At 39.6% G+C, this 26,297-nt stretch overlaps 1 protein-coding gene across 1 annotated transcript in view; it reads right to left on the bottom strand.

The window, feature by feature from the left end:
• The window catches only part of CD99L2 (CD99 molecule like 2), a gene marked incomplete at both ends in the record, with an annotated part of 114,925 nt that overhangs the window by 31,403 nt on the left and 57,225 nt on the right, over positions 1 to 26,297 (bottom strand). Inside the window, 2 exons of the mRNA XM_079728139.1 lie at positions 18,865 to 18,939; positions 20,011 to 20,079. Coding sequence (XP_079584265.1) covers positions 18,865 to 18,939; positions 20,011 to 20,079 — 144 coding nt within the window. The remainder of the gene's footprint in view (positions 1 to 18,864; positions 18,940 to 20,010; positions 20,080 to 26,297) is intronic.

Below are 26,297 nucleotides of genomic sequence, written 5' to 3' on the forward strand. Positions count from 1 at the left end.
AGTGAGGTGGAAGATAAAATAGTGGAAATAACTGCTGCAGAGCAAAATAAAGAAAAGAGAATGAAAAGAACAGAGGACAGTCTCAGAGACCTCTGGGACAACATTAAACGCACCAACATTCGAATTATAGGGGTTCCAGAAGAAGAAGAGAAAAAGAAAGGGACTGAGAAAATATTTGAAGAGATTATAGTTGAAAACTTCCCTAATATGGGAAAGGAAATAGTTAATCAAGTCCAGGAGGCACAGAGAGTCCCATACAGAATAAATCCAAGGAGAAATACGCCAAGACACATATTAATCAAACTGTCAAAAATTAAACACAAAGAAATCATATTAAAAGCAGCAAGGGAAAAAAAACAAATAACACACAAGGGAATCCCCATCAGGATAACAGCTGATCTCTCAACAGAAACTCTACAAGCCAGAAGGGAGTGGCAGGACATAATTAAAGTGATGAAGGAGAGAAACCTGCAACCAAGATTACTCTACCCAGCAAGGATCTCATTCAGATTTGATGGAGAAATTAAAACATTTACAGACAAGCAAAAGCTGAGAGAGTTCAGCACCACCAAACCAGCTTTACAACAAATGCTAAAGGAACTTCTCTAGGCAAGAAACACAACAGAAGGAATATACCTACAATAATGAACCCAAAGCAATTAAGGAAATGGGAATAGGAACATACATATCAATAATTACCTTAAATGTAAATGGACTAAATGCTCCCACCAAAAGACACAGATTGGCTGAATGGATACAAAAACAAGACCCATATATATGCTGTCTACAAAAGACCCACTTCAGACCTAGAGACACATACAGATTGAAAGTAAGGGGATGGAAAAAGATATTCCATGCAAATGGAAATCAAAAGAAAGCTGGAGTAGCAATTCTTGTATCAGACAAAATAGACTTTAAAATAAAGACTATTACAAGAGACAAAGAAGGACACTACATAATGATAAAGGGATCGATCCAAGAAGAAGATATAACAATTGTAAATATTTATGCACCCAACATAGGAGCACCTCAATACATAAGGCAAATACTAACAGCCATAAAAGGAGAAATCGACAGTAACACAATCATAGTAGGGGACTTTAACACCCCACTTTCACCAATGGACAGATCATCCAAAATGAAAATAAATAAGGAAACACAAGCTTTAAATGATACATTAAACAAGATGGACTTAATTGATATTTATAGGACATTCCATCCAAAAACAACAGAATACACATTTTTCTCAATTGCTCATGGAACATTCTCCAGGATAGATCATATCTTGGGTCACAAATCAAGCCTTGGTAAATTTAAGAAAATTGAAATTGTATCAAGTATCTTTTCTGACCACAATGCTATGAGACTAGACATCAATTACAGGAAAAGATCTGTAAAAAATACAAACACATGGAGGCTAAACAATACACGACTCAATAACGAAGTGATCACTGAAGAAAACAAAGAGGAAATTAAAAAATACCTAGAAACAAATGACAATGGAGACACGAGGACCCAAAACCTATGGGACACAGCAAAAGCAGTTCTAAGGGGGAAGTTTATAGCAATACAATCCCACCTTAAGAAACAGGAAACATCTCGAGCAAACAACCTGACCCTGCACCTAAAGCAATTAGAGAAAGAAGAACAAAAAACCCCTAAAGCTAGCAGAAGGAAAGAAAACACAAAGATCAGATCAGAAATAAATGAAAAAGAAATGAAGAAAACGATAGCAAAGATCAATAAAACTAAAAGCTGGTTCTTTGAGAAGATAAACAAAATAGACAAACCATTAGCCAGACTCATCAAGAAAAAAAGGGAGAAGACTCAAATCAATAGAATTAGAAATGAAAAAGGAGAAGTAACAACTGACACTGCAGAAATACAAAAGATCATGAGAGATTACTACAAGCAACTCTATGCCAATAAAATGGACAACCTGGAAGAAATGGACAAATTCTTAGAAATGCATAACCTGCCAAGACTGAATCAGGAAGAAATAGAAAATATGAATAGACCAATCACAAGCACTGAAATTGAAACTGTGATTAAAAATCTTCCAACAAACAAAAGCCCAGGACCAGATGGCTTCACAGGCGAATTCTATCAAACATTTAGAGAAGAGCTAACACCCATCCTTCTCAAACTCTTCCAAACAATTTCAGAGGAAGGAACACTCCCAAACTCATTCTATGAGGCCACCATCACCTTGATACCAAAACCAGGCAAGGATGTCACAAAGAAAGAAAACTACAGGCCAATATCACTGATGAACATAGATGCAAAAATCCTCAACAAAATACTAGCAAACAGAATCCAACAGCACATTAAAAGGATCATACACCATGATCAAGTGGGGTTTATTCCAGGAATGCAAGGATTCTTCAATATATGCAAATCAATCAATGTGATACACCATATTAACAAGTTGAAGGAGAAAAACCATATGATCATCTCAATAGATGCAGAGAAAGCTTTCGACAAAATTCAACACCCATTTATGATAAAAACCCTGCAGAAAGTAGGCATAGAGGGAACTTTCCTCAACATAATAAAGGCCATATATGACAAACCCACAGCCAACATTGTCCTCAATGGTGAAAAACTGGAACCATTTCCACTAAGATCAGGAACAAGACAAGGCTGCCCACTCTCACCACTCTTATTCAACTTAGTTTTGGAAGTTTTAGCCACAGCAATCAGAGAAGAAAAGGAAATAAAAGGAATCCAAATTGGAAAAGAAGAAGTAAAGCTGTCACTGTTTGCAGATGACATGATACTATACATAGAGAATCCTAAAGATGCTACCAGAAAACTACTAGAGCTAATCAATGAATTTGGTAAAGTAGCAGGATACAAAATTAATACACAGAAATCTCTGGCATTCCTGTACACTAATGATGAAAAATCTGAAAATGAAATCAAGAAAACACTCCCATTTACCATTGCGACAAAAAGAATAAAATATCTAGGAATAAACCTACCTAAGGAGACAAAAGACCTGTATGCAGAAAATTATAAGACACTGATGAAAGAAATTAAAGATGATACAAATAGATGGATAGATATACCATGCTCCTGGATTGGAAGAATCAATATTGTGAAAATGACTCTACTACCCAAAGCAATCTACAGATTCAATGCAATCCCTATCAAACTACCACTGGCATTTTTCACAGAACTAGAACAAAAAATTTCAAAATTTGTTTGGAGAAACAAAAGACCCTGAATAGCCAAAGCAATCTTGAGAACGAAAAACGGAGCTGGAGGAATCAGGCTCCCTGACTTCAGACTATACTACAAAGCTACAGTAATCAAGACAGTGTGGTACTGGCACAAAAACAGAAAGATAGATCAATGGAACAGGATAGAAAGCCCAGAGATAAACCCACGCACATATGGTCAACTTAACTTTGATAAAGGAGGCAGGAATGTACAGTGGAGAAAGGACAGCCTCTTCAATAAGTGGTGCTGGGAAAACTGGACAGGGACATGTAAAAGTATGAGATTAGATCATTCCCTAACACCATACACAAAAATAAGCTCAAAATGGATTAAAGACCTAAATGTAAGGCCAGAAACTATCAAACTCTTAGAGGAAAACATAGGCAGAACACTCTATGACATAAATCACAGCAAGATCCTTTTGGACCCACCTCCCAGAGAAATGGAAATAAAAACAAAGATAAACAAATGGGACCTAATGAAACTTAAAAGCTTTTGCACAGCAAAGGAAACCATAAAGAAGACCAAAAGAGAACCCTCAGAATGGGAAAAAATATTTGCAAATGAAGCAACTGACAAAGGATTAATCTCCAAAATTTATAAACAGCTCATGCAGCTCAGTAGCAAAAAATCAAACAACCCAATCCAAAAATGGGCAGAAGACTTAAATAGGCATTTCTCCAAAGAAGATATACAGACTGCCAACAAACACATGAAAGAATGCTCAACATCTTTAATCATTAGAGAAATGCAAATCAAAACTACAATGAGATACCATCTCACACCAGTCAGAATGGCCATCATCAAGAAATCTAGAAACAATAAATGCTGGAGAGGGTGTGGAGAAAAGGGAACACTCTTGCACTGCTGGTGGGAATGTGAATTGGTACAGCCACTGTGGAGAACAGTATGGAGGTTCCTTAAAAAACTAAAAATAGAACTACCATATGATCCAGCAATCCGACTACTGGGCATATACCCTGAGAAAACCATAATTCAAAAAGAGACATGTACCACAATGTTCATTGCAGCTCTATTCACAATAGCCTGGAGCTGGAAACAACCTAAGTGTCCATCATCGGATGAATGGATAAAGAAGATGTGGCACATATATACAATGGAATATTACTCAGCCATAAAAAGAAACGAAATTGAGCTATTTGTAATGAGGTGGATAGACCTAGAGTCTGTCATACAGAGTGAAGTAAGTCAGAAAGAGAAAGACAAATACCGTATGCTAACACATATATATGGAATTTAAAAAAAAATGTCATGAAGAACCTAGGGGTAAAACGGGAATAAAGACACAGACCTACTTGAGAATGCACCTGAGGATATGGGGAGGGGGAAGGGTAAGCTGTGACAAAGCAAGAGAGAGGCATGGACATATATAGACTACCAAACGTAAGGTAGATAGATAGTGGGAAGCAGCCGCAGAGCACAGGGAGATCAGCTTGGTGCTTTGTGACCGCCTGGAGGGGTGGGATGGGGAGGGTGGGAGGGAGGGAGATGCATGAGGGAAGGGATGTGGGAACAGATGTATATGTATGACTGATTCACTTTGTTATAAAGCAGAAACTAATTAAAAAAAAACACCTTATCAAAGGAGCAGAGAAAAAAAAAGTTTCAAATAGTTTTGAATTACCAACATGTGACACAGAGACACGAAGTAAGCAAATGCTGTTGGAAAAATGGCACCGATAGACTGGCTCAACGCAGGGTCACCACAAAACTTCAATTTGTAAAAACACAATATCTGCAAAGTGCAATAAAGTGAAGCGCAATAAAACGAGGTCTGCCTGTAATCTTATCAACATGGAAAATCCAATACCCATTTATGAAAAAAATTCAGCAAATTAGGAATAGAGGGAAGTACCTCAACTTCATAGAGAGCATCTAGAAAACACCCATAACTCTTGTCAGACTTAATGGTGAAAGACTGAACACTCTCTCCTAAAGATCAGGAACAGGCCAAGGACATTGTTCTCACCACTCTTATTTAACATAGCATGGGAGGTTCAACATTGCAACGAGAAATAAAAGACATACAGATTGGGAAGGAAGAAATAAACCTATCCCTATTTGCCGATGACATGATCATCTACATTGAAAATTCCAAGAAACCTACAAAAAACGATTCCTAGAATCAGAAAGTGACTTCAGCAAGGTCTCATGATATAGGAGCAACAAATATCAAAATCAATCATATAATAGCAATGAACATACGGAATCTAAAATTAAAACACATAACCATTTTAAATTGTTCCAAAGAAAATGAAATACTTAGCTGTACACTTGAAAAACATGTACAGGACCTGCAGGCTGAAAATTACAATATGCTTATGAGCGAAATCAAAGAAGACATAAATAAATGGAGAGACATACTGTGTTCATGGATTTGAAGACTCCCTTAAAGACATCAACTCTCCCCAAATTCATCTACATATTTAACACAAGTCCTATCAAAATCCCAGCCAGCTTTCTCTAGACATAAATAAACTTATTCTAAAACTTGTATAGAAAAGCACAGGCCCTAGAATAGCTAAAACAACCTTGAGAAAGAAGAATAAAGTGGGGGGAAATCAGCCTACCCAGTATTAAGGCTTACTTCATGGTTACAGTAATCAAGACAGTGGCAGAAGGGTAGACACACAGAGCAGTACAACAGAATGAACTACCTAGAAAGACCTGCCCAAATATGCTCAAGAGACTTCTGTTAAAGGTGCAAAAGCCACTCAATGGAGGAAGGACAGCCTTTCCAACAAAAGGTGCTGGAGCAACCAGGCATCTATAGGCAAAAATAATGAACCTTGATCTAATTCTCACACACCTCATACAAACCCTAACTCAAAATTGATGACTTTTTTGGGTCTTAAATGTAAATCTATAGAACTTTCAGAAGGAATGATATGAGAAAAATCTTCAGGACTAAGGGCTTGGTGAAGAGTTCATAGACTTGACCATAAAACCATGATCCACAAAAGAAAAAAAATGAATAAATCAGACGTCATCAAAATTAAAAATTTCCTTTTGTGAAAGACTCTATTAAGAAGATGAAAAGACAAGCTATAGAGTAAAAGAAAATATTTGCAAAACACATACCCATCTAAGGACTAGTGTCTAGAATATATGAAGAGCTCTCAAAATTGAACAGTAAAATCAAACAATCTGATTAAAATGGGCAAAAGACATGAAGAGACATTTCACTGAAGGGTTTACACGAATGGCCAATAAGCACATGCAATCAGGGAAATGCAAACTAAAACCACAATGAGGTATCACTACACACCAATCAGAATGACTAAAAAAAAATAGTGATAACACTAAGTGCTGACAAGGATGCAGAGAAAGTGGATCACTCATTTATTGCTGGTGGGAATATAAAATGGTACAGCTAGTCTGGGACACAGGTTGGCAATATTCTTAAAAAACTAACCCTACGACTACCATAGAACCCAGCAGTTACCAACCTGGGCATTTATCCCAGAGAAATGAAAACTCATGCTCATACAAAAACCTAGAGCCCAAAACTGGAAACAACCCAGATGACCTTCATAAATAAACTATAGTACATCTACATCATGGAATACTATTCAGCAAGGAAAAGCAACCAACTATTGATACATGCAATGCCTTGGATGGACCTCAAGGGAATTATGCTGAGTGAAAAAAAAGCCAATCCCCAAACATTACATACTACATGATTTCATTTACATAACATTTTCTAAATTGCCAAATGCTATAGATGGAGAAAAGATTAGTGCTTAGGGACAGGAAATGGGGGTGGGCACAGCAGAAGGGAGATAGTTGTTTTTATAAAGCACAGCAAGAGGGTCTTTGTGATCATGGAATTGTTCTCTGTCTGGACTATCATGGTGGATATATGAACCTACACAGGTGATAAAACTGCATAGACGTGAAGACAGACACGAGTACAAGTAAACGGAACATCTGAATAAGATCACTAGATTATATCAACGTCAATATCCTGGTTGTGACATTGTACTATAATTTTTCAGGTGTTACCATTGGGAACTGGTATAGTGCGATGGGATCTCTCTGGAGTATTTCTTACACCTTCATGTGAATTTTACAGTTAGCTCTGAAGAAAATGTCAATCAAAAAATAGTTAAAGATTGATTTGAGCATCACAGTCATTTCTGATAGGGAAGAAAAAAAAGGTCTGACACGTAAATGGCTGGTCTTCAGGGGTGCACAAATGTCTATTATCGACCTTAAAAACTAACGAGCAAATCGTGTAGACCTCACCTTAGGCGAAAAGAGCAGTAGGGAAGAACATCTAGAAGGGAGGCGGTACGTACAAGGACGTTTTCCAGACAAATGAAGCCGATTCCTTCCTGATCCCAATGGTTCATACAACACTGAAAATCTTCCAGAGAGAATATCTTTACAGAGCAAACAGCACAGCTGTTTTTCTCTTTGAAATGAAGATACAATGTACACACTTCCTAGAGGGAACGGGTCACTGCTTTTCTGTTATCACACTGTGCCTACCTCTTAAAGACCAGTCCCCTTTTCAGCTTTCTAGATCACTGGAGCGAATCTTCCATGGACTAGGAAACTGCCCAGCAGACCAGCATGCACAACAAGCTGAAGCTTGGACTTCTGGTTCTCAGGAACCGTGACAGGCCTCAGGGGCAGGCCGACCTGCGGATGAGGAGGCCTGTGCCAGCGCCTCTACAGCCAGGTGCACGAACTGACCCTACACTCACCTTCAGGTCATCACCACCTTCCTGGGCAAACACTTCTAAGAGCCACACACACAGAGGAAGAGGCCCTTGGGGTGAAGCCAGAATGCCTGGGCCTGGGCCAGCTACACTGCTGGCTTATTATAAACATTAATATATGCTCAGTAGAAAAACAAATCCAATGGTGTAGAATCCTAAGAAAGAAAATATAAAAGGCAGCCAAATCTATCCCCACAGGTAGCTATTCTCAATCTTTTCAGATCTGCATGTGTCTGTCTCGCTCTCTCTGCATGTCTCTGTGTGTGTGTGCCCCTCTCTCTGTGTCTCTCTCTCTTCCATGTCTCTCTCCGTGTCTGTCTGTGTCTCCCTGTCTTTCTCTCCCTGTGTCTCTCTCCCCGTCTGTGTGTGTGTGTGTCCGTGTCTCTGTTCGCATCTCTCTCTGTGTGTCTCTCTCTGCATGTCTCTCTTTCTGTGTCTCTCTCTGCCCATATGTCTCTCTGCATGTCCGTGTCTTTCTGCATGCATGTCTGTGTGTCTGTGTTCACATACACTTAAATTTGATAGAAATCAATTCATACTATATATATCCTGTTCTGTAACTTGCTTTTCTCATGCCAGTTCCAGAGATCTACCTTATTCTTTGAAATGGCTGCAGACTATGAATGGTTTAGAATTTATGTATTCAACTGTGTTATTTAAGAGTGTTTTAATTTTTGGCTGATACAAAACACAAGAAAGCTGCAAACACCATTTCAAATGTACCTCTGCACGCATGCATAACTGTACCCAGACGGAAAATGCTTTGAAGTAGAACTGCTCAAAGATTTTATCAAATTGCCCTCTCAAAAGGTTGAACTAATTTATACAACTGTCTAGAGAAGTGAAACTGTAAAGGTATGGCTCAATACAACAGAAGACATATAAAACGATCTTCCTGCTCGCCCCAACTCCACAAATACATGTTCACTGCACATTAACATTGACGAGATCATGGATTCGAACGAAAACACACTGATGCCACATAAATATGTAAGGGCATCTTCTCAGTCAGTAGTTCACAAAGAGTGTTCCATGGACCCCAGGGGTCTGTCAGGTCATAACTATTTTCATAATCATCCTCAAATGTCCTTTGCCCTTTTTACAGGGTTGACATTTGCACTGTGATACAAATGGCAATGGTGAATAAACCTCCCGGCCCTTTGCCTGAACCAAGGAAGTAAGGAGCACCAAACGCTATGAGAAGTCGTTAGATCCTTCGCTACTTGAAAATAGCTGTCGAGACTCCGCCCCCTGGTGTACACACCATGTATAATCCCAGCCTGCTGAGTGCGGGAGGGACTGAGTTACTTCCATGACCAGGTTATGACATGGCAGAGGTGAAGGGATTTTGCAGATACAATTAAGATGCCCAATCCGTATGACTGAATTACTCAAAAGGCAGAATATTCTGGGTGATTTGGACATAATCAAGTGAGCCCTTGAAAAGAGGGCTGTAGGCCTTCCCTGAGCTAACATTAGAGGTAGCAGACTCATTCTTTTGCTGACCTTGAAGAAGCAAGTGGCCATGAGTTCTACAGCTGCACAGAATGGAATTCTGCCAACAATCCCAACCTGTGGATATGTCACCTTATGTGGGAAAAGGGACTTGGCAGATGTGAGTAAGCTAAGCACCTTGAGATGGGGAGACTGTTCTGGATCATCTAGGCAGGCCCAATGTGATCACAGGAATACTAGTAAGAGAACGAAACCAGCAGGAGAGTCAAGGAAGGAGATGTGATGATGGAAGCAGGGGTGAGAGTGAGAGAGAAATCTGAGGTTGCTATTCTGTTGGCTTTGAAGATGGAGGAGGTATCCAACAAGGCAAAACTGCAGGCAAAGGCAAGGAAAACAGGCTAGAGCTTCCAAAAGGAAGACAGCCCTGCCCGTACCTTCACTGTAGCCCAGTGAAACCCAAATCATATTTCTCACCTCTGGAACTATAAGATAATCAATTTGTGCTGTTTTAAGCCAGCACATTCTTGTAATTTATTACAACAGCAATAGTAAATACCTAAATAAATACCTAAAACTGTGGAAGCAACTTTGGAATCGAGTAATAGACAAAAAGCTGGAAGAATTTTGAGAAGCATGATCAAAAAAGCCTGACTGCCTTGAGCCAACTTAGTAAAAATACAGAGTTAACAACTAGTAACAGCTAGTGAGGATTCAGAAGGAGGTCAGGAACATGGTAGAGGAAACCTATATCATACTAGGGAACACCTAAATCATCATGCACAGACTGTTGACTGAAATGTGGATGCTAAAGGCTTTGCCAGTGAGGTCTCAGATGGGACCAAAGAAAATGTTATTGGATGCTAGAGGAAAGAAGATCCTTACCATGTAGTGGCAGAAAACTTGGCTGAATTGTGCATCCTGTAGTTACGTGGAAAGCAGAACTTCTAAACAATGAACTTGGCTGTTTTAGCTGAGGAGATTTTCAAGTAAAGTGTTAGGGGTATGGCCTATTTTCTTTTTGCTGCTCATAGTAAAATGCAAGAGGAAAGGAAGAGATTGAAGGAAAAACTCTTGAGCAAAAAGGAACCAGGACTTGATGATTTGGAAAATTTTCAACCTATCCCAATTGCCAAAAAATGCTAAAATGAGGGGACTCACTGTCAAGAAAGCATGCTCTGGGGAGAAAGTCAATGGTGTGGCTGGAAAACATTATACGAGTACCTTGGAAGGGTCAAAAGGTCAGATTAAACATAAGATTATTCATGGATCCCCTTTGCCATCTCAGCAGAAGCCAGAAATATAGATGGCATTATCCAAGAAAGATCTGTGGAGGAGCCTCTTTCCCAGTGGGGTGATCACCACTATATACATGGGAAACCCACAGAGTTCTTGAGAATTTTAGAAGAGCAGGAACACTGCCAGCCTGGAATTAAAAGGGACAGAAAGAGAAAAAAAATGTAAGAAGGATGTTAGACTCCCCAAATTCTACAGGCAGAAAATAGGCTGATATAACTACTCAGCTGCAAACATGTGCTATTCTTCCTGAAAAAGGAAGGCTGATTCTGAGGGCAGAGCTGCAAACTCAGAATATAGAGCTGTGAAAGAGAGTGCATCATCCCTAGGCCTGGAACCTAAAGGACTTGGATTTGGGAATTTCTTGAGACTGGTGATGTCTTTTTTTTTCTTTTTTTTTTTCACTTAAAGCTTGAAATCTTTTTGCCTGATGTTTTCTCACTTTTGTAAATGGAATGCCTATAACCGTTATTTTATGCCTGTCCATTGTATTTTGGGGAGCAGATAACTTGTTTCTTGACTTTCATAGGTTTGTAGATGGAGAAGTGTTATAGCCAAAGCTTCACCCATGCCTGACATATAATTTAGATGATGAGATTTGGGACGTTTCTGCTTATGAAATTATGATGAAATTTTGCAATTTGAGTTGACGATGTAATGGGATGAAACTTTTAAAGAAGTTGGAATGGACAATGTATTTTGCCAGTGGAAGGGACATGAAGATTTGTGAGCCAGACGACAGATGTGTTAGCATTAAAATGTCGCCCCCAAGATGTCAATGTCCTAATTCCCAGAACCTGTGAATATGTTACCTTATATGGCAAAAGGTTTTGCAGGTGTTTTTAAATCAAGGACACTGAGATGGGGAGACTATCCTGGATTATCTGGGTGGGTCTGGTGTAATCACAACAGTCCTTAAAAGAGAAATAGAGAAGCAGGAGGGTCACAGTCAAAGTAAAGATGTGATGACAAAAGTAGGGGTGAGAGAGAGAAAGATCTGAAGATGCTACCCTACACTGCTGGCTCTGAAGATGGGGAGACAGGGCCATGAGCCAAAGAATACAGGCATCCTGAAGAAGCTGGAAAAGGCAAGGAAACAAGAGACTCTACAGACTCTACTAATTCTGTAGAGTCTCCAGAAAAAGAAACAGCCCTGCTGACACATGGATTTTAGCTCACTGTGATCCATTTTGGATTTCTGACCTCAATAATTATAAGATAATAAATGTGTGTTTTTTAAGCCACCAAGTTGCCGGTAACTCGTTAGAGCAGCAACAGGAAACTAACACAACCTCAAACCTCAGATGAGACTCTAGCCTCAGATGACACCTGCATGGCAGCCTCGTAGGAGATACAGAGCAGAGGACCCAGCTAAATAGAACCCAAACTCCTGACCCAGGGAAATAAGAGAACGAATGGAAATTGTGTTAGCTCAATAATTTATGGTAACTGATTATGAGGCAATATAAAATTAATAGGAGGAAGGAGCAAAAATATTACATTAGTGCTCAACCTCGAGTATATCAACTTTTTAACATTCTGTGTTATGAATTGGGAAGGATTGTTAAAGCATTTTTGGTGCACACCAAAGCATCACAGGTGACTTGAGGAAGGTCACCTGTGTGATTGTTTCAGTTTTCAGCTGAATTAGCTGCTTTTCTCATGGGAGAACAAATTTATTTCAAAGAGTAAATTATAGCAAACTGTGTCTATTCATATTTGAACATTTGCCAAAAATTTCTTTTGAAAATGAATTAAATGAGCCTGTCAATTCAAGGAAATCAACCGACAGTATTAGCTGACAATAAGAAAATTTAGCTTTCAAAAAATATACACAACTTTGGAAAACGTGTAACTGGCACCATGAGCCTGTCAGCTTCCCAATAAAGACTTTTCCTATCAGATCACTGGTGATACTAACAAATATGACTTCTGAATACTGCATAAGGAAAGGTGTCATCATTTAAAAGCTCAACATAACTCAGGACACTAAAGTTTTCCAGATAACTTATGTAGGACATTACAAAAGCATGAATGGGCAAAACATTCATTCAAAGGGTAAGAAAGTCCAATGAGGTTCAATGAAAACAAATAAGGAAAGTTCACTGATATGACACTTAGCCTTAAGAAACCACAGCTTCTCCAGTCCTGGTGTCTAAATGTGCATGTGAACGCTGATTTAAAAAAAACAACAACAACAACACCCATTTAGGATAAAAAACCTGCAGAAAGTAGGCATAGAGGGAACTTTTCTCAACGTAATAAAGGCCATATATGACAAACCCATGGCCAACATCGTCCTCAATGGTGGAAAACTGAAACCATTTCCAGTAAGATCAGGAAAAAGACAAGGTTGCCCACTCTCACCACTCTTATTCAACATAGTTTTGGAAGTTTTAGCCACAGCAATCAGAGAAGAAAAGGAAATAAAAGGAATCCAAATCGGAATAGAAGAAGTAAAGCTGTCACTGTTTGCAGATGACATGATACTATACATAGAGAATCCTAAAGATGCTACCAGAAAACTACTAGAGCTAAGCAATGAATTTGGTAAAGTTGCAGGATACAAAATTAATGCACAGAAATCTCTGGCATTCCTGTACACTAATGATGAAAAATCTGAAAGTGAAATCAAGGAAACACTCCCATTTACCATTGCAACAAAAAGAATAAAATATCTAGGAATAAACCTACCTAGGGAGACAAAAGACCTGTATGCAGAAAACTATAAGACACTGATGAAAGAAATTAAAGATGACAGAAACAGATGGAGAGATGTACCATGTTCTTGGATTGGAAGAATCAACATTGTGGAAATGATTTTACTACCCAAAGCAATCTACAGATTCAGTGCAATCCCTATCAAACTATCACTAGCATTTTTCACAGAACTAGAACGAAAAATTTCACAATTTGTATGGAAACACAAAAGACCCTGAATAGCCAAAGCAATCTTGAGAACGAAAAACGGAGCTGGAGGAATCAGGCTCCCTGACTTCAGACTATACTACAAAGCTACAGTAATCAAGACAGTATGGTACTGGCACAAAAACAGAAATATAGATAAATGGAACAGGATAGAAAGCCCAGAGATAAACCCACGCACATATGGTCAACTTATCTTTGATAAAGGAGGCAGGAATGTACAGTGGAAAAAGGACAGCCTCTTCAACAAGTGGTGCTGGGAAAACTGGACAGGTACATGTAAAACTATGAGATTAGATCACTCCCTAACACCATACACAAAAATAAGCTCAAAAAAAAATAATAAGCTCAAAATGGATTAAAGACCTAAATGTAAGGCCAGAAACTATCAAACTCTTAGAGGAAAACATAGGCAGAACACTCTATGACATAAATCACAGCAAGATCCTTTTTGGCCCACCTCTTAGAGAAATGGAAATAAAAACAAAAATAAACAAATGGGATCTGATGAAACTTCAAAGCTTTTGCACAGCAAAGGAAACCGTACACAAGACCATAAGACAACCCTCAGAATGGGAGAAAATATTTGCAAATGAAGCAACTGACAAAGGATTAATCTACAAAATTTACAAGCAGCTCATGCAGCTCAACAGCAAAAAAACAAACAACCCAATCCAAAAATGGGCAGAAGACCTAAATAGACATTTATCCAAAGATATACAGACTGCCAACAAACACATGAAAGAATGCTCAACATCATTAATCATTAGAGAAATGCAAATCAAAACAACAATGATATATCATCTCACACCAGTCAGAATGGCCATCATCAAAAAATCTAGAAACAATAAATGCTGGAGACGGTGTGGATAAAAGGGAACACTCTTGCACTGCTGGTGGGAATGTGAATTGGTACAGCCACTACGGAGAACAGTATGGAGGTTCCTGAAAAAACTACAAATAAAACTACCATGTGACCCAGCAATCCGACTAGTGGGCATATACCCTGAGAAAACCATAATTCAAAAAGAGTCATGTACCAAAATGTTCATTGCAGCTCTATTTACAATAGCCCAGAGATGGAAACAACCTAAGTGTCCATCATCCGATGAATGGATAAAGAAGACGTGGCACATATATACAATGGAATATTACTCAGCCATAAAAAGAAACGAAATTGAGCTATTTGTAATGAGGTGGATAGACCTAGAGTCTGTCATACAGAGTGAAGTAAGTCAGAAAGAGAAAGACAAGTACCATATGCTAACACATATATATGGAATCTAAGAAAAAAAAAAAAGGTCATGAAGAACCTAGGGGTAAGACAGGAATGGAGACACAGACCTGCTAGAGAATGGACTTGAGGATATGGGGAGGGGGAAGGGTAAGCTGCGACAAAGCGACACTTACACTACCAAACGTAAGGTAGATAGCTAGTGGGAAGCAGCCGCATAGCACAGGGAGATCAGCTCGGTGCTTTGTGACCACCTAGAGGGGAGGGATAGGGAGGGTGGGAGGGAGGGAGATGCAAGAGGGAAGAGATATGGGAAAATGTGTATATGTATAACTGAATCACTTTGTTATATAGCAGAAACTAACACACCATTGTAAAGCAATTATACTCCAATAAAGATGTTAAAAAAATAAGATAAAATAAAGTAGAGCAGATAAAACTAAAAAAAAAAAAAGAATAAGCAGGAGTGGCTATATTAATAGTGGATAAGGGATACTTCAGAGCAAGGAAAGTGCTAGAGAAGAAAAAAGGGACATAACGATAAGAGGATAGATCTATCAGGAAGACATCATGATCCTAAATTTGGATGCACCAAAAAATCAGACTCAAAATACATGAGGCGGAAACAGAGAGCTAAGAGGAGATACAAATCCACAACTACAGTTGGGGAATTCAACACCCTACTCACAGCAACTGACAGAACTACTAGACAAAAAATCATCAAGGATGTTGAAGAACCAGTAAACACAACCAACCATCAAGATCTAAGTGACATATAGAGAACAGTTCACCCAACAACAATAGCTATAATGATGGAACTGTTCTGTGCCTGCCTATCATGGCAAATACACAAAACTGCACATGTGATAAAACTGCAAAAAACTAAGCACACACGCACACAGAAGTGAGTACAAGTAAAAACTGGGAAATGTGAATAAAATGGTTGTGACAAACAAAAACAAACACACAGATACAAAGAACAGAATAGTCATTACCAGAGTGGGGGCGGGGTATGAAATGGGTAAAGGGGATCAACTATATGGTGATGGAGGAAACTAAATTTTTGGTGGTGAGCACCCTGTAGTGTATACAGAAGTAGAAATATAAGGTTGTACACATGAAACTTATATAATGTTATAAGCCAATGCTGCCTCAATAAAAACCAAATTTTAAAAAATACGAGTTTTTTTAAAAAACAAAAAAAAAAGTTTGTGATATTATAGTACAATTTGCAACATGTTACCACTGGGGAAAACTAGGTGAAGGGAATAACGGCTCTTTCTGTAGTGTTTCCTACAACTACATGTAAATCTGTAATTATCTAAAAATAAATTTGTTAAAAGTAGGCAAAGGGGACGTCCCTGGTGGCGCAGTGGTTAAGAATCCACCTGCCAATGCAGGGGACATGGGTTTGAGCCCTGGTCTAGGAAGATCTCACATGCTGCAGAGCAACTAAGCCCGTGTGCCACAAGTACTGAGCCTGCGCTCTAGAGCCCGCGAGCCACAACTACTGAGCCCACGTGCCACAACTACTGAAGCCCGTGTGCCTAGAGCCTGTGCTCCGCAACAAGAGAAGCCACCGCAGTGAGAAGCCCACGCACTGCCATGAAGAGTAGCCCCCGCTCACCACAACTAGAGAAAGCCCACGCGCAGCAACGAAGACCCAACACATCCAAAAATAAATAAATAAAAATAAATAAAGTACAAAAAATAAAAGTAGGCAAAGGGAAAGTTGAGAATCAAGGTTATTTTGTCAAAAAAGGTTTGACAGTTAAACATCTGGACATCAGCAGCACAGAGAAACTTAGAAAATATAGAGTTGGACTCTTCCACTGTTGGTGGGAATGTAAACTGATACAGCCACTATGGAGAACAGTACGGAGGGGTTCCTTAAAAAACAGAAAATAGAACTACCATATGACCCAGCAATCCCACTACTGGGCATATACCCTGAGAAAACCATAATTCAAAAAGAGACGTGTATCCCAATGTTCATTGCAGCACTATTTACAATAGCTAGGACACAGAACCAACCTAAGTGTCCATCGACAATGAATGGATAAAGAAGATGTGGCACATATATACAATGGAATATTACTCAGCCATAAAAAGAAACGAAATTGAGTTATTTGTAGTGAGGTGGATGGACCTAGAGTCTGTCATACAGAGTGCATTAAGTCAGAAAGGGAGAAACAAATACAGTATGCTAACACATATATACGGGATCTAAAAAAAAAAAAGGTTCTGAAGAACCTAGGGGCAGGACAGGAATAAAGATACAGATGTAGAGATTGGACTTGAGGACAAGGGGAGGGGGAAGGATAAGCTGGGACAAAGTGAGAGAGTGGCATGGACTTATAAATACTACCAAACGTAAAATAGATAGCTAGTGGGAAGCAGCTGCATAGCACAGGGAGATCAGCTCGGTGCTTTGTGTCCACCTAGAGGGGTGGGATAGGGAGGGTGGAAGGGAGACGCAACAGGGAGGGGATATGGGGATATATGTATACATATACCTAATTCACTTTGTTATAAAGCAGAAACTAACACAACACTGTAAAGCAATTATACTCCAATAAAGATGCTAAAAGAAAAAGAAAATATAGGATCGGCAAAAAACGAAACAAAACAAAAAAAAGCAAAAACCCCGAACGAACTTTTTGGCCAACCCAATAATTGAAAATTGTTTTAAACCAGCAAGTTTGTGGTAATATGTTAGGCAGCACTGGAAAACGAATATGAGCAGAAAAATTACTACATTTATGAAAGTGTGCCCTTTTAATATTCTGATAAAACAGCAAGTATGTTTAAAGCATTTCTGTGGCACCTCAAAATACAGAGGTTAACACAGGAAAAGCATTTGCGTGACTGTATCAGTTCTAAGCAGTGCTAGCCACTTATCTCATACAAGATTCTTCCTTCAAGGATTCAGTAGTACGACTACAGTTATACTGACTTGAATATCTGACAGACATTTTCTTGAAAATGAATGAAGTGAGCCCATCACTTCAAGGGAAACAACTAACAGTATTTTTTGCCAATGGTAAAATTTAAGATTTCAAGCAACGTTAAGAATTTTGAAAAACTACTACTGTGAGCTTGACAGCTTCCCGACACTTAAAGACTTTTTCCAATGAGATGGGTGGTGGTAGTAACACATGTGATGTTCCGATATAGAATGAAATGCGTCAACACAGGGAAGGTCTGCATAAGGCAGGGCACCGACATTTTCCCAGGGACCAGTGCACGATGCTCCCAAACCACGACCAGTAAAAGATCCATTCAAAGGATAAGAGAGGGGGTTCACTGGGGTCAAGGATGGAAGATTCATCAATACAGTTTCATACTCCACACTGCACTTAACCTGTAAGAAACAACCAATGGCTGAATTTTTGTCTCGTATCAAAGAAGAACGTCCATAATTACATTAATAGTCAATTGAAATATTCCTCCTTTTTCCAGCTGCATATTTATAGGAAGCCAGATTTCCTTCATATACTTCAACCATAACAATATATCACAACAATTGAATCTAGAAGCAGATGTGAGAGTCCAGCTCTTCCACTAGGATAGAGGTCACAGAAATTTTCAAAAATATGCAAAAAAATCTTCCCACTAAATTCTGTTTTTGTCTTGCAAAGCATAGTCATTTACCATAAAAATATGCTATTTATCTGAACAGATATGGCTGTATTATTGTTCATTTAAAATTAATAAAAGTATTAACAATTTTTTTTCAGTTTTAAGTTCAAAGATGATAAATATTGATAGACGTGACCAACACCTCAATAGAGATCTTCCATAATTTGAGGAGTCCTGAGACCAAAACGTTTGAGAACCACTGCTGTAGGGTTCTCCTGGGCCTTGAAGTGCCCCCAGCTCTGCCAGGCCAGGAGTAGCTCTGTGGGCTGTTGTAGTTAATGAGCTACACCCTGACCAGGGAGCTATAGCACTGGCCTGTGCCTTCAACCAGCTATGACTTACCTCCTCCTCCTGCACTCGGCTTCCTGTGGCCATGATCTTGATCATCCAAAGCATCAGCCAAGTCAAACTGACTACCTTCAGTGAGCCCCAAAACATAAAAGAAAAAACAGCCAACTGATTAACAACTGGGTACAAGATTCCAAAAAAACAAGTCAACATTCATGGGATCTGCTGATCAGCGAAATCAATGAGTTAAGACAAAGAAACTTAAATTGGGGTCTGACTCCCTCTACAGACACTGATAATGAAAATACCAACAGGATGGAGCAAGTTACTGCTTTCTGCCTTTGCAATATATTACCAATTTTCCACTACTTTATATTCGCACACATGCTTTGCTTAGGCCAGCAGTCAGACCATTTTAACAGTAAACTCACTGATTATAGGTATTAACCCAAGATTCAAAACCAGCTGCATAGAGTCAGAAACTGGACAATCAAGAGGGAGGCTACGTGGTCACAATGCACCTCTTTGAGGGTGCAGATGTGAAGACGTGAGGGCAAACTGTAAAGCAGCACTCACTCTTTTGGGTCATGACTGTCTCTTCAGAAGAAAGGTAGCTATCCACTTCAAGGAGCACGGTGGCACGCTCCTTAAGTACTAGTAACAAGTTGCCAGATGGGAGCAATGACTGCGCTCCCCACCCAAGAGCTCCAAGGCTACGTTTCTCTTTATATCAGTGAAGATATCTGAATAGTAAAATGGCCCATCTGGAGAAAAGTTAAAACAGCTCCAGGAAAGAGTCACAAAGAAGCAACAAGTTCCAAAATCCTTCAGTGAAAGATGACACTGTAAAGCAAATGCCATTTCAAAATGCTCCATCTGCCTAAAGAAAATGTTTGATGGGCTTCATAAAACCTAAACAATTATATCTTCCCTGATTTTAGAGTGTAAAATGGTTGAAAAGGGGAGGAAGTCCAAATGCATTTTTCTCTTGAAATTCTCCCAAGCAGGACTTTTCATAAAACACACAGAAATCATAGTGACTGGTCATACTCTATTAAGTTAAACCCAGTGTTCAGATGAAGGTCTTGGTTGGCATTGCACACATAGGACTTAAAACTACGGGTAGTTCAAGTGGATACTATCCCAGAGGGAGCTCCATGGGGGCCCTCCTTAGTGCCCTCCTCAGAACGGCCGTGTTACCTGCAGGCTTTGCTGGAGCTCTGGTCGCTCCCGGTCTCCTGGTTGTGGTGGTGACATGGTCCCATCTCTCTAAAAGGGGGACGGGGGACAGCAAGGGGAGCACAATTAGTAACAACACACAGCAGCCACTGCACGGCTCAGGGAAGTCACAGCATGAGCACAGCACTCCTGTCCTGGTCTTTGAGGTCCCTCTAATGCCTCTGAAGAATCACTCTGAGGATGACAAAAGAGATGTAAGAAGGTTTACACGAGACGAGTTCTGCTTGCTTTTCTTCACAGGATGGGTGGTGAGGTGGAAATGATCCCACATTTGATCTGGTGATTAGTGGAGTTGTGACTTGAGCCCAGATCTCCAGGAGATGACCACATGCTTCAGGGGGTCCTAGAGCTTGAGCACAACCCCTGAGAGCTCCAAGCCTTGGCTGTCACCACTCTCAACATGGCACCGTAATCACACATAATACTGCCCAGGGATGAAGTGACGTTATGTTCCCAGTAGAGTACGGGAGTGTCTCATCAACTGAAAATGGTTATAACACCAACAAAATATTTTATATAAGTGTGGTTACTGCTGTTAATACTAGGTCTTTCAGCTCAACCATATTCCTTTAAAACTGTGGACTTCTTGCACATCAATTACGTAGCATGCCATGAGTTTTCCAATAGATTCTTTCCTTAAACATCAAGACTATGTTGTTAAAAAAATAAAAATAAAAATAATGAAGCCCCCCAAAAAAGACTATGTTGTAACTGTTCCTACAATTAGAGGTAGAAGAGGGAAATGAAATTTAAGTAATGGGAGAGGCAGAGATGAAACAGTTTTGACTTTATGCACAGCAACCATTCAATAATTAATCAGCTACTCAGAAAAAAACAGCAAAAATAGAAATTGGTTGAAAGTAAAAGGATGGATAAAGGTATAGTATGCAAATAGCAACCATAAGAGAGCTGGGGGAGCTACACTATTATCAGATAAAATAGTCTTTAAGACAAAAATTGTCATAGGAGTCAAAGAGTGGCATTTTATAATGATAAAAGGATAAACCCAGCAGTAAGATATAAAATTTTAAACATGTGCACCTAACAATAGAACCCCCAAAATATATGAAGCAAAATGTAACAAAACTGAAGGGAAGGACAGACAATTCAACAATAGTTGGATATCTCAATACAATCCTTTCAATCATAAATAGAACAAAAGGGAAATACAAGATTTGAACGACACTATAAACCAACTAGATCTACCAGACATCTATAGAACACATGCCCTCAAAACAGGAAACACATTCTACTCAATTACACATGGAACATTCTCCAAGATAGACCACATGCTAGGCTACAAAACATATCTCAATATATTTTAAAAGTCTGAAATCATACAAATTGTGTTCTTCAACCACCAAGGAATGAAAATAGAAATCATTAACAGAAGGGCATTTGAAAAATTTCCAGCTATATGGCAATTAACACAACACACTCCTAATAACCAATGGTTCAAGGAAGAAATCACAAGGGAAATCATAAAATACACTTGAGATGAATGAAAAGAAGAACACAACATATTAAAACTTCTGTCACAGCACAGGAAACCACTGACAAAACGAAAAGACAACCTACTGAATGGGAGAAAATATTTGCAAATGATTGATCGATAAGGCATTAATATCCAACACATACAAACAGCTCATACAACTCAACATCAAGAAAACCAAACAACCCGATTAAAAAATGGGAAGAGGGCTCCCCTGGTGGTGCAGTGGTTGAGAGTCTGCCTACCGATGCAGGGGACGCGGGTTTGTGCCCCGGTCCGGAAGGATCCCGCATGCCACGGAGCGGCTGGGCCCGTGAGCCATGGCCACTGGGCCTGTGCGTCCGGAGCCTGTGCTCCACAACGGGAGAGGCCACAACAGTGAGAGGCCCGCGTACCGCAAAAAAAAAAAAAAAAAAAAAAAAAAGGGAAGAAGTAAATAGACTTTTTCCAAAGAGGAAATGCAGGTGGCCAACAGACACATGAAAAGAGGCTCAACATCACTTATCATCAGGGAAACGCCAATTAAAACCACAATGAGATATTACCTCACACCTGTCAGAATGGTTATCATCAAAAAGACCACACAAAAAAAATGTTGGCAACAATGTGGAGAAAAGGGAACCCTCCTACACTGTTGGTAGGGATGTAAATTGGTGCAGCCACTGTGGAAAACAGTATGGAGGTTTCTTAAAAAACTAAAAATGGAACTTCCATATGGCCCAACAATTGCACTCCTGGTATATATCCAAAAAAAACCCCAAAACACTAATTCAAAAAGATACATGCACCACAATGTTTGCAGCAGCATTATTTACAATTGCCAAGATATGGAAGCAATATAAGTGTCCATCAACAGATGAATGGAAAACGAAGTGATGTGTATACACACACACACACACACACACACACACACACACACACACACAACGGAATACTACTCAGCCATAAAAAAGAATGAAGTTTTGCCACCTGCAACAACATGGAAAGACTTGGAGGGTATTATGCTAACTGAATGACAAATACTGTATCATAGCACTTATATGTGGAATCTAAAAAATACAACAAACTAGTGAATACTTAAAAAAGAAACAGACTCACAGATATAGAAAATAAACTAGTAGTTACCAGTGGGGAGAAGGAAGGGGGGAGGGGCAAGATAGGGTTAGGTGACTAAGAGGTGCAAACTATTATATATAAAATGTGCTACAAGGGTATATTGTACAATACAGGGAGTACAGCCACTATTCTATAATAACTATAAATGGAGTATAACCTTTAAAATTTTTGAAGCACTAAACTGTACACCTGTAACTTACATAATATTGTACATCAACTACTATACTTCAATTTTTTAAAATGGGCAAAGGACTTAGACATTTCTCCAAAGAAAACATACAAATGGCCATCAGGTACATGAAAAGATGCTCAACATCACTAATCATCAGGGATATGCAAATCAAAACCACAATGAGACATCATCTCATACCTGTTGGGATGACTACTATCAAAAAAACAAAAGATAGGGCTTCCCTGGTGGCGCAGTGGTTGAGAGTCCACCTGCAGATGCAGGGGACATGGGTTTGTGCCCTGGTCCGGGAAGATCCCACATGCCGCAGAGCGGCTGGGCCCGTGAGCCATGGCCGCTGAGCCTGCGCGTCCAGAGCCTGTACTTCACAATGGGAGAGGCCGCAACAGTGAGAGGCCCGCGTACCGAAAAAAAAAAAAAAAAAAAAGATAATGTGTTGATGAGGTTGTGGAGAAAAAGGAGCCCCTCCTACACTGTCGGTGGGAATGTAAAATGGTACACCCACGATGGAAGACAGTATGGAGGTTCCTCAAAAAAATGAAAACCAGAACTATCACTTGGGGACTTCCCTGGTGGTGCAGTAGTTAAGAATCTGCCTGCCAATGCAGGGGACATGGGTTCGAGCCCTAGTCTGGGAAGATCCCACATGCCGCGGAGCAACTAAGCCCGTGCGCCACAACTACTGAGCCTATGCTCTAGAGCCCATGAGCCACAACTACTGGAGCCCACGAACCACAACTACTGGAGCCCGTGAGCCACAACTACTGAAGCACACGTGCCTAGAGCCCGTGCTCTGCAAGAGAAGCCACAGCAATGAGAAGCCTGCACACCACAACGAAGAGTAGCCCCTGCTCTCTGCAACTAGAGAAAACTCGCGCAGCAATGAAGACCCAATGCAGCCAAAAATAAATAAATAAAAAATAAGTAACTTTATTTTTTAAAAAAAACCTGTCATTTGATCCAGCAATCCTACTTTTGGGTATATATCCAAAAGAAATGAAATAAGGATCTCAAAGAGGTATCAACATGTCCAAGTTCACTGGAGCATTAATCTCAATAGCCACAATATGGAAACAACTCAAGTGTCCATTGATGGATGACTGGATAATGAAACATGGAATATACATGCAATGGAATATTATCCATCCTTAAAAAATAAGAAAATCCTGCCCTTTGGGACAACATGCATGGACTTGGAGGACATCATGCTAAAAGAAGTAAGTCAGACACAAAAGAACAAATACTACATGACTCTACTTTTATGAGGAATCTAAAGTAGTCAAATTCATAGAGAGTAGAATGGTGGTCACCAGAGGCTTGGGGGAGAGGGAAATGGAGGAGGTGTCAGTCAAAGGGTACAAAAGTCTGGGGGGAAAAAGGAAAATAAGCTGGTGAGGATGTGGAAAAATTGGAATCCTCATACACTGCTGGTAGGAATGTAAAATGGTACAGCGACTGTGGAAAAAATTTGGCAATTCCTCCAAAAGTTAAACACAGAATGACCATATGACCTTGTGATTCTACTCCCAGGGTATATACCCTAAAGAATTAAAAGCAGGTATTCAAACAAGAACACGTACATGCAAACAAAAACATGTACGTGCATGTTCATAGCAGCATTCTTCATAATAGCCAAAAGATGGAAACAGTCAAACGTCCATCAGCTGATGAATAGATAAAACTGTGGTCTATCCATACAATGGAATATTACTCAGACATAAAAAGGAATGAAACACTGATACATGCTATAAGGTGGATGAACCTCCAAAACATTATGCTATGTGAGAGAAGCCAAAGACAAAAGGTCCCACATTATATGATACTATTTATATGAAATATCTTGGAGAGATCAGTCAAGTGATACAGAAAGTAGACTGATGATTGTCTGGGGCTAGGGGGAGGGAGAAATGAGAAGAAACTGCTTAATGGGTAAGGGTTCTTACTCTGGAGTAACGGAAATGTTTTAGGACTGGATGGGGTGGTGGTTGCACCACGGTGAATGTCTTAAAATGCTACTGAATTGTTTACTTTAAAATGGCTAATTTTATGTTACGTGAATTTTACTTCAATAGATTATTTACAAAGAGGGAAGGGTGGGAAAGGAGAGTATCATCCCAACTGCATGTGCATTCTACCACAATTCAGTTTTAGTAAAAGTATATAGGGAAGTTGAGAATATGGAAAGTCTTCCTCTTAAAATGATCATACTTCCTTCACTCTTTGCGAAGGCTTTGGGTACACGAATGCGTACTTCAATGTAGAGGCCGCACCAGTGGATGGATTTTTACTGGTAAGGGAACCACAAGTGATAATCTATTGTCATTATGTATTTTTTAAATCTAGATCATCAGTTTAGAGATAGTTTTATATCTATAATTTCCATTTGACTTTGCACCTATAATACGAAGAAGTACAGCTTACCTGTCTAAATGAGGCTCCTTATGTATACCTTATATTATGGTGATATGTATAGTTAGGAAAGAGAAATGACATTACTGAAACCATTATTTGTGCAACTTTCAGAAAAGCAATTGCCACTTATATAATATTACCTTAAAATCCGTATGTTTCATGCAGTGCTTGTGTAAAAATATTTCTTTTTCCAGCTTAAAAAAAAAAAATCAACTGAACGTAGATGTGAAGGGTTTACTTGGGGGACTCTGATTTCTGTTCTATCCTTACGCTGTGCCACACTGTCTTGACCACGATAGCTTTGTGGAGCTCTGCCCTACTACTCACAGTTTCTGAGGAGCCTGGTTTCTCGGAAGATCTGCAGGTGCCAGTTCAAGAGAATGCGCTCCTTACATGTCTAGGGAACCCGATGTTCTGCCACAGCCTGAGCCTGCAGTGATACAGAGCATGACCTTGGACTTGTGTACTTTTAAGATACCATTAACTACAGATTTTCTTGTTGTGAGCCTTTAAATGGGATTTATTATCATCCATAATTGAGATGAGCCAAGTCTAGCTACTTATCAAGGAATGAGAATAGTAGGTCACCGTCATCAAAGCAAAGAGCTCCTAAAATAAAGACATCTGTTCCTGTGAAGCCTTGCTCAAAATGACAAACTTAGAAAGGATTCTCTGATGCTCAGCAAATGCTGCCAGCAACACTGCACTCCTGCCTGGAGCACCTCTTTGTAAGGTGTGCCGCAGCCCTGGGTGTGGCTTAACGACAGTGCCATGGCATTCGGAGAAAATTGGGGCACTCATAAGAAGCTTGATTCGGTGAAAGCAGAAGTGGGTTCCCCTGTGAGATGATTGCACACAGAGAGGAAAAGGGAGAGATGCGGGGAGAGATGGAGGGAAGTGGGGAGTGAAGGCAGGGGAGAGGGAGGGGCAAAATTCTGAAAGCAACATGGTGAACCTTGAAAGTGTTATGCTAAGTGAAAGCAGCCCAAAGTAAGTCCACATATTATACGACTGCACTGAAATGTCCCAGAACAGGGA

This window comes from Hyperoodon ampullatus (genome assembly GCF_949752795.1).
Source record: "Hyperoodon ampullatus genome assembly, chromosome: X".
Classification (NCBI taxonomy): domain Eukaryota; kingdom Metazoa; phylum Chordata; class Mammalia; order Artiodactyla; family Ziphiidae; genus Hyperoodon; species Hyperoodon ampullatus.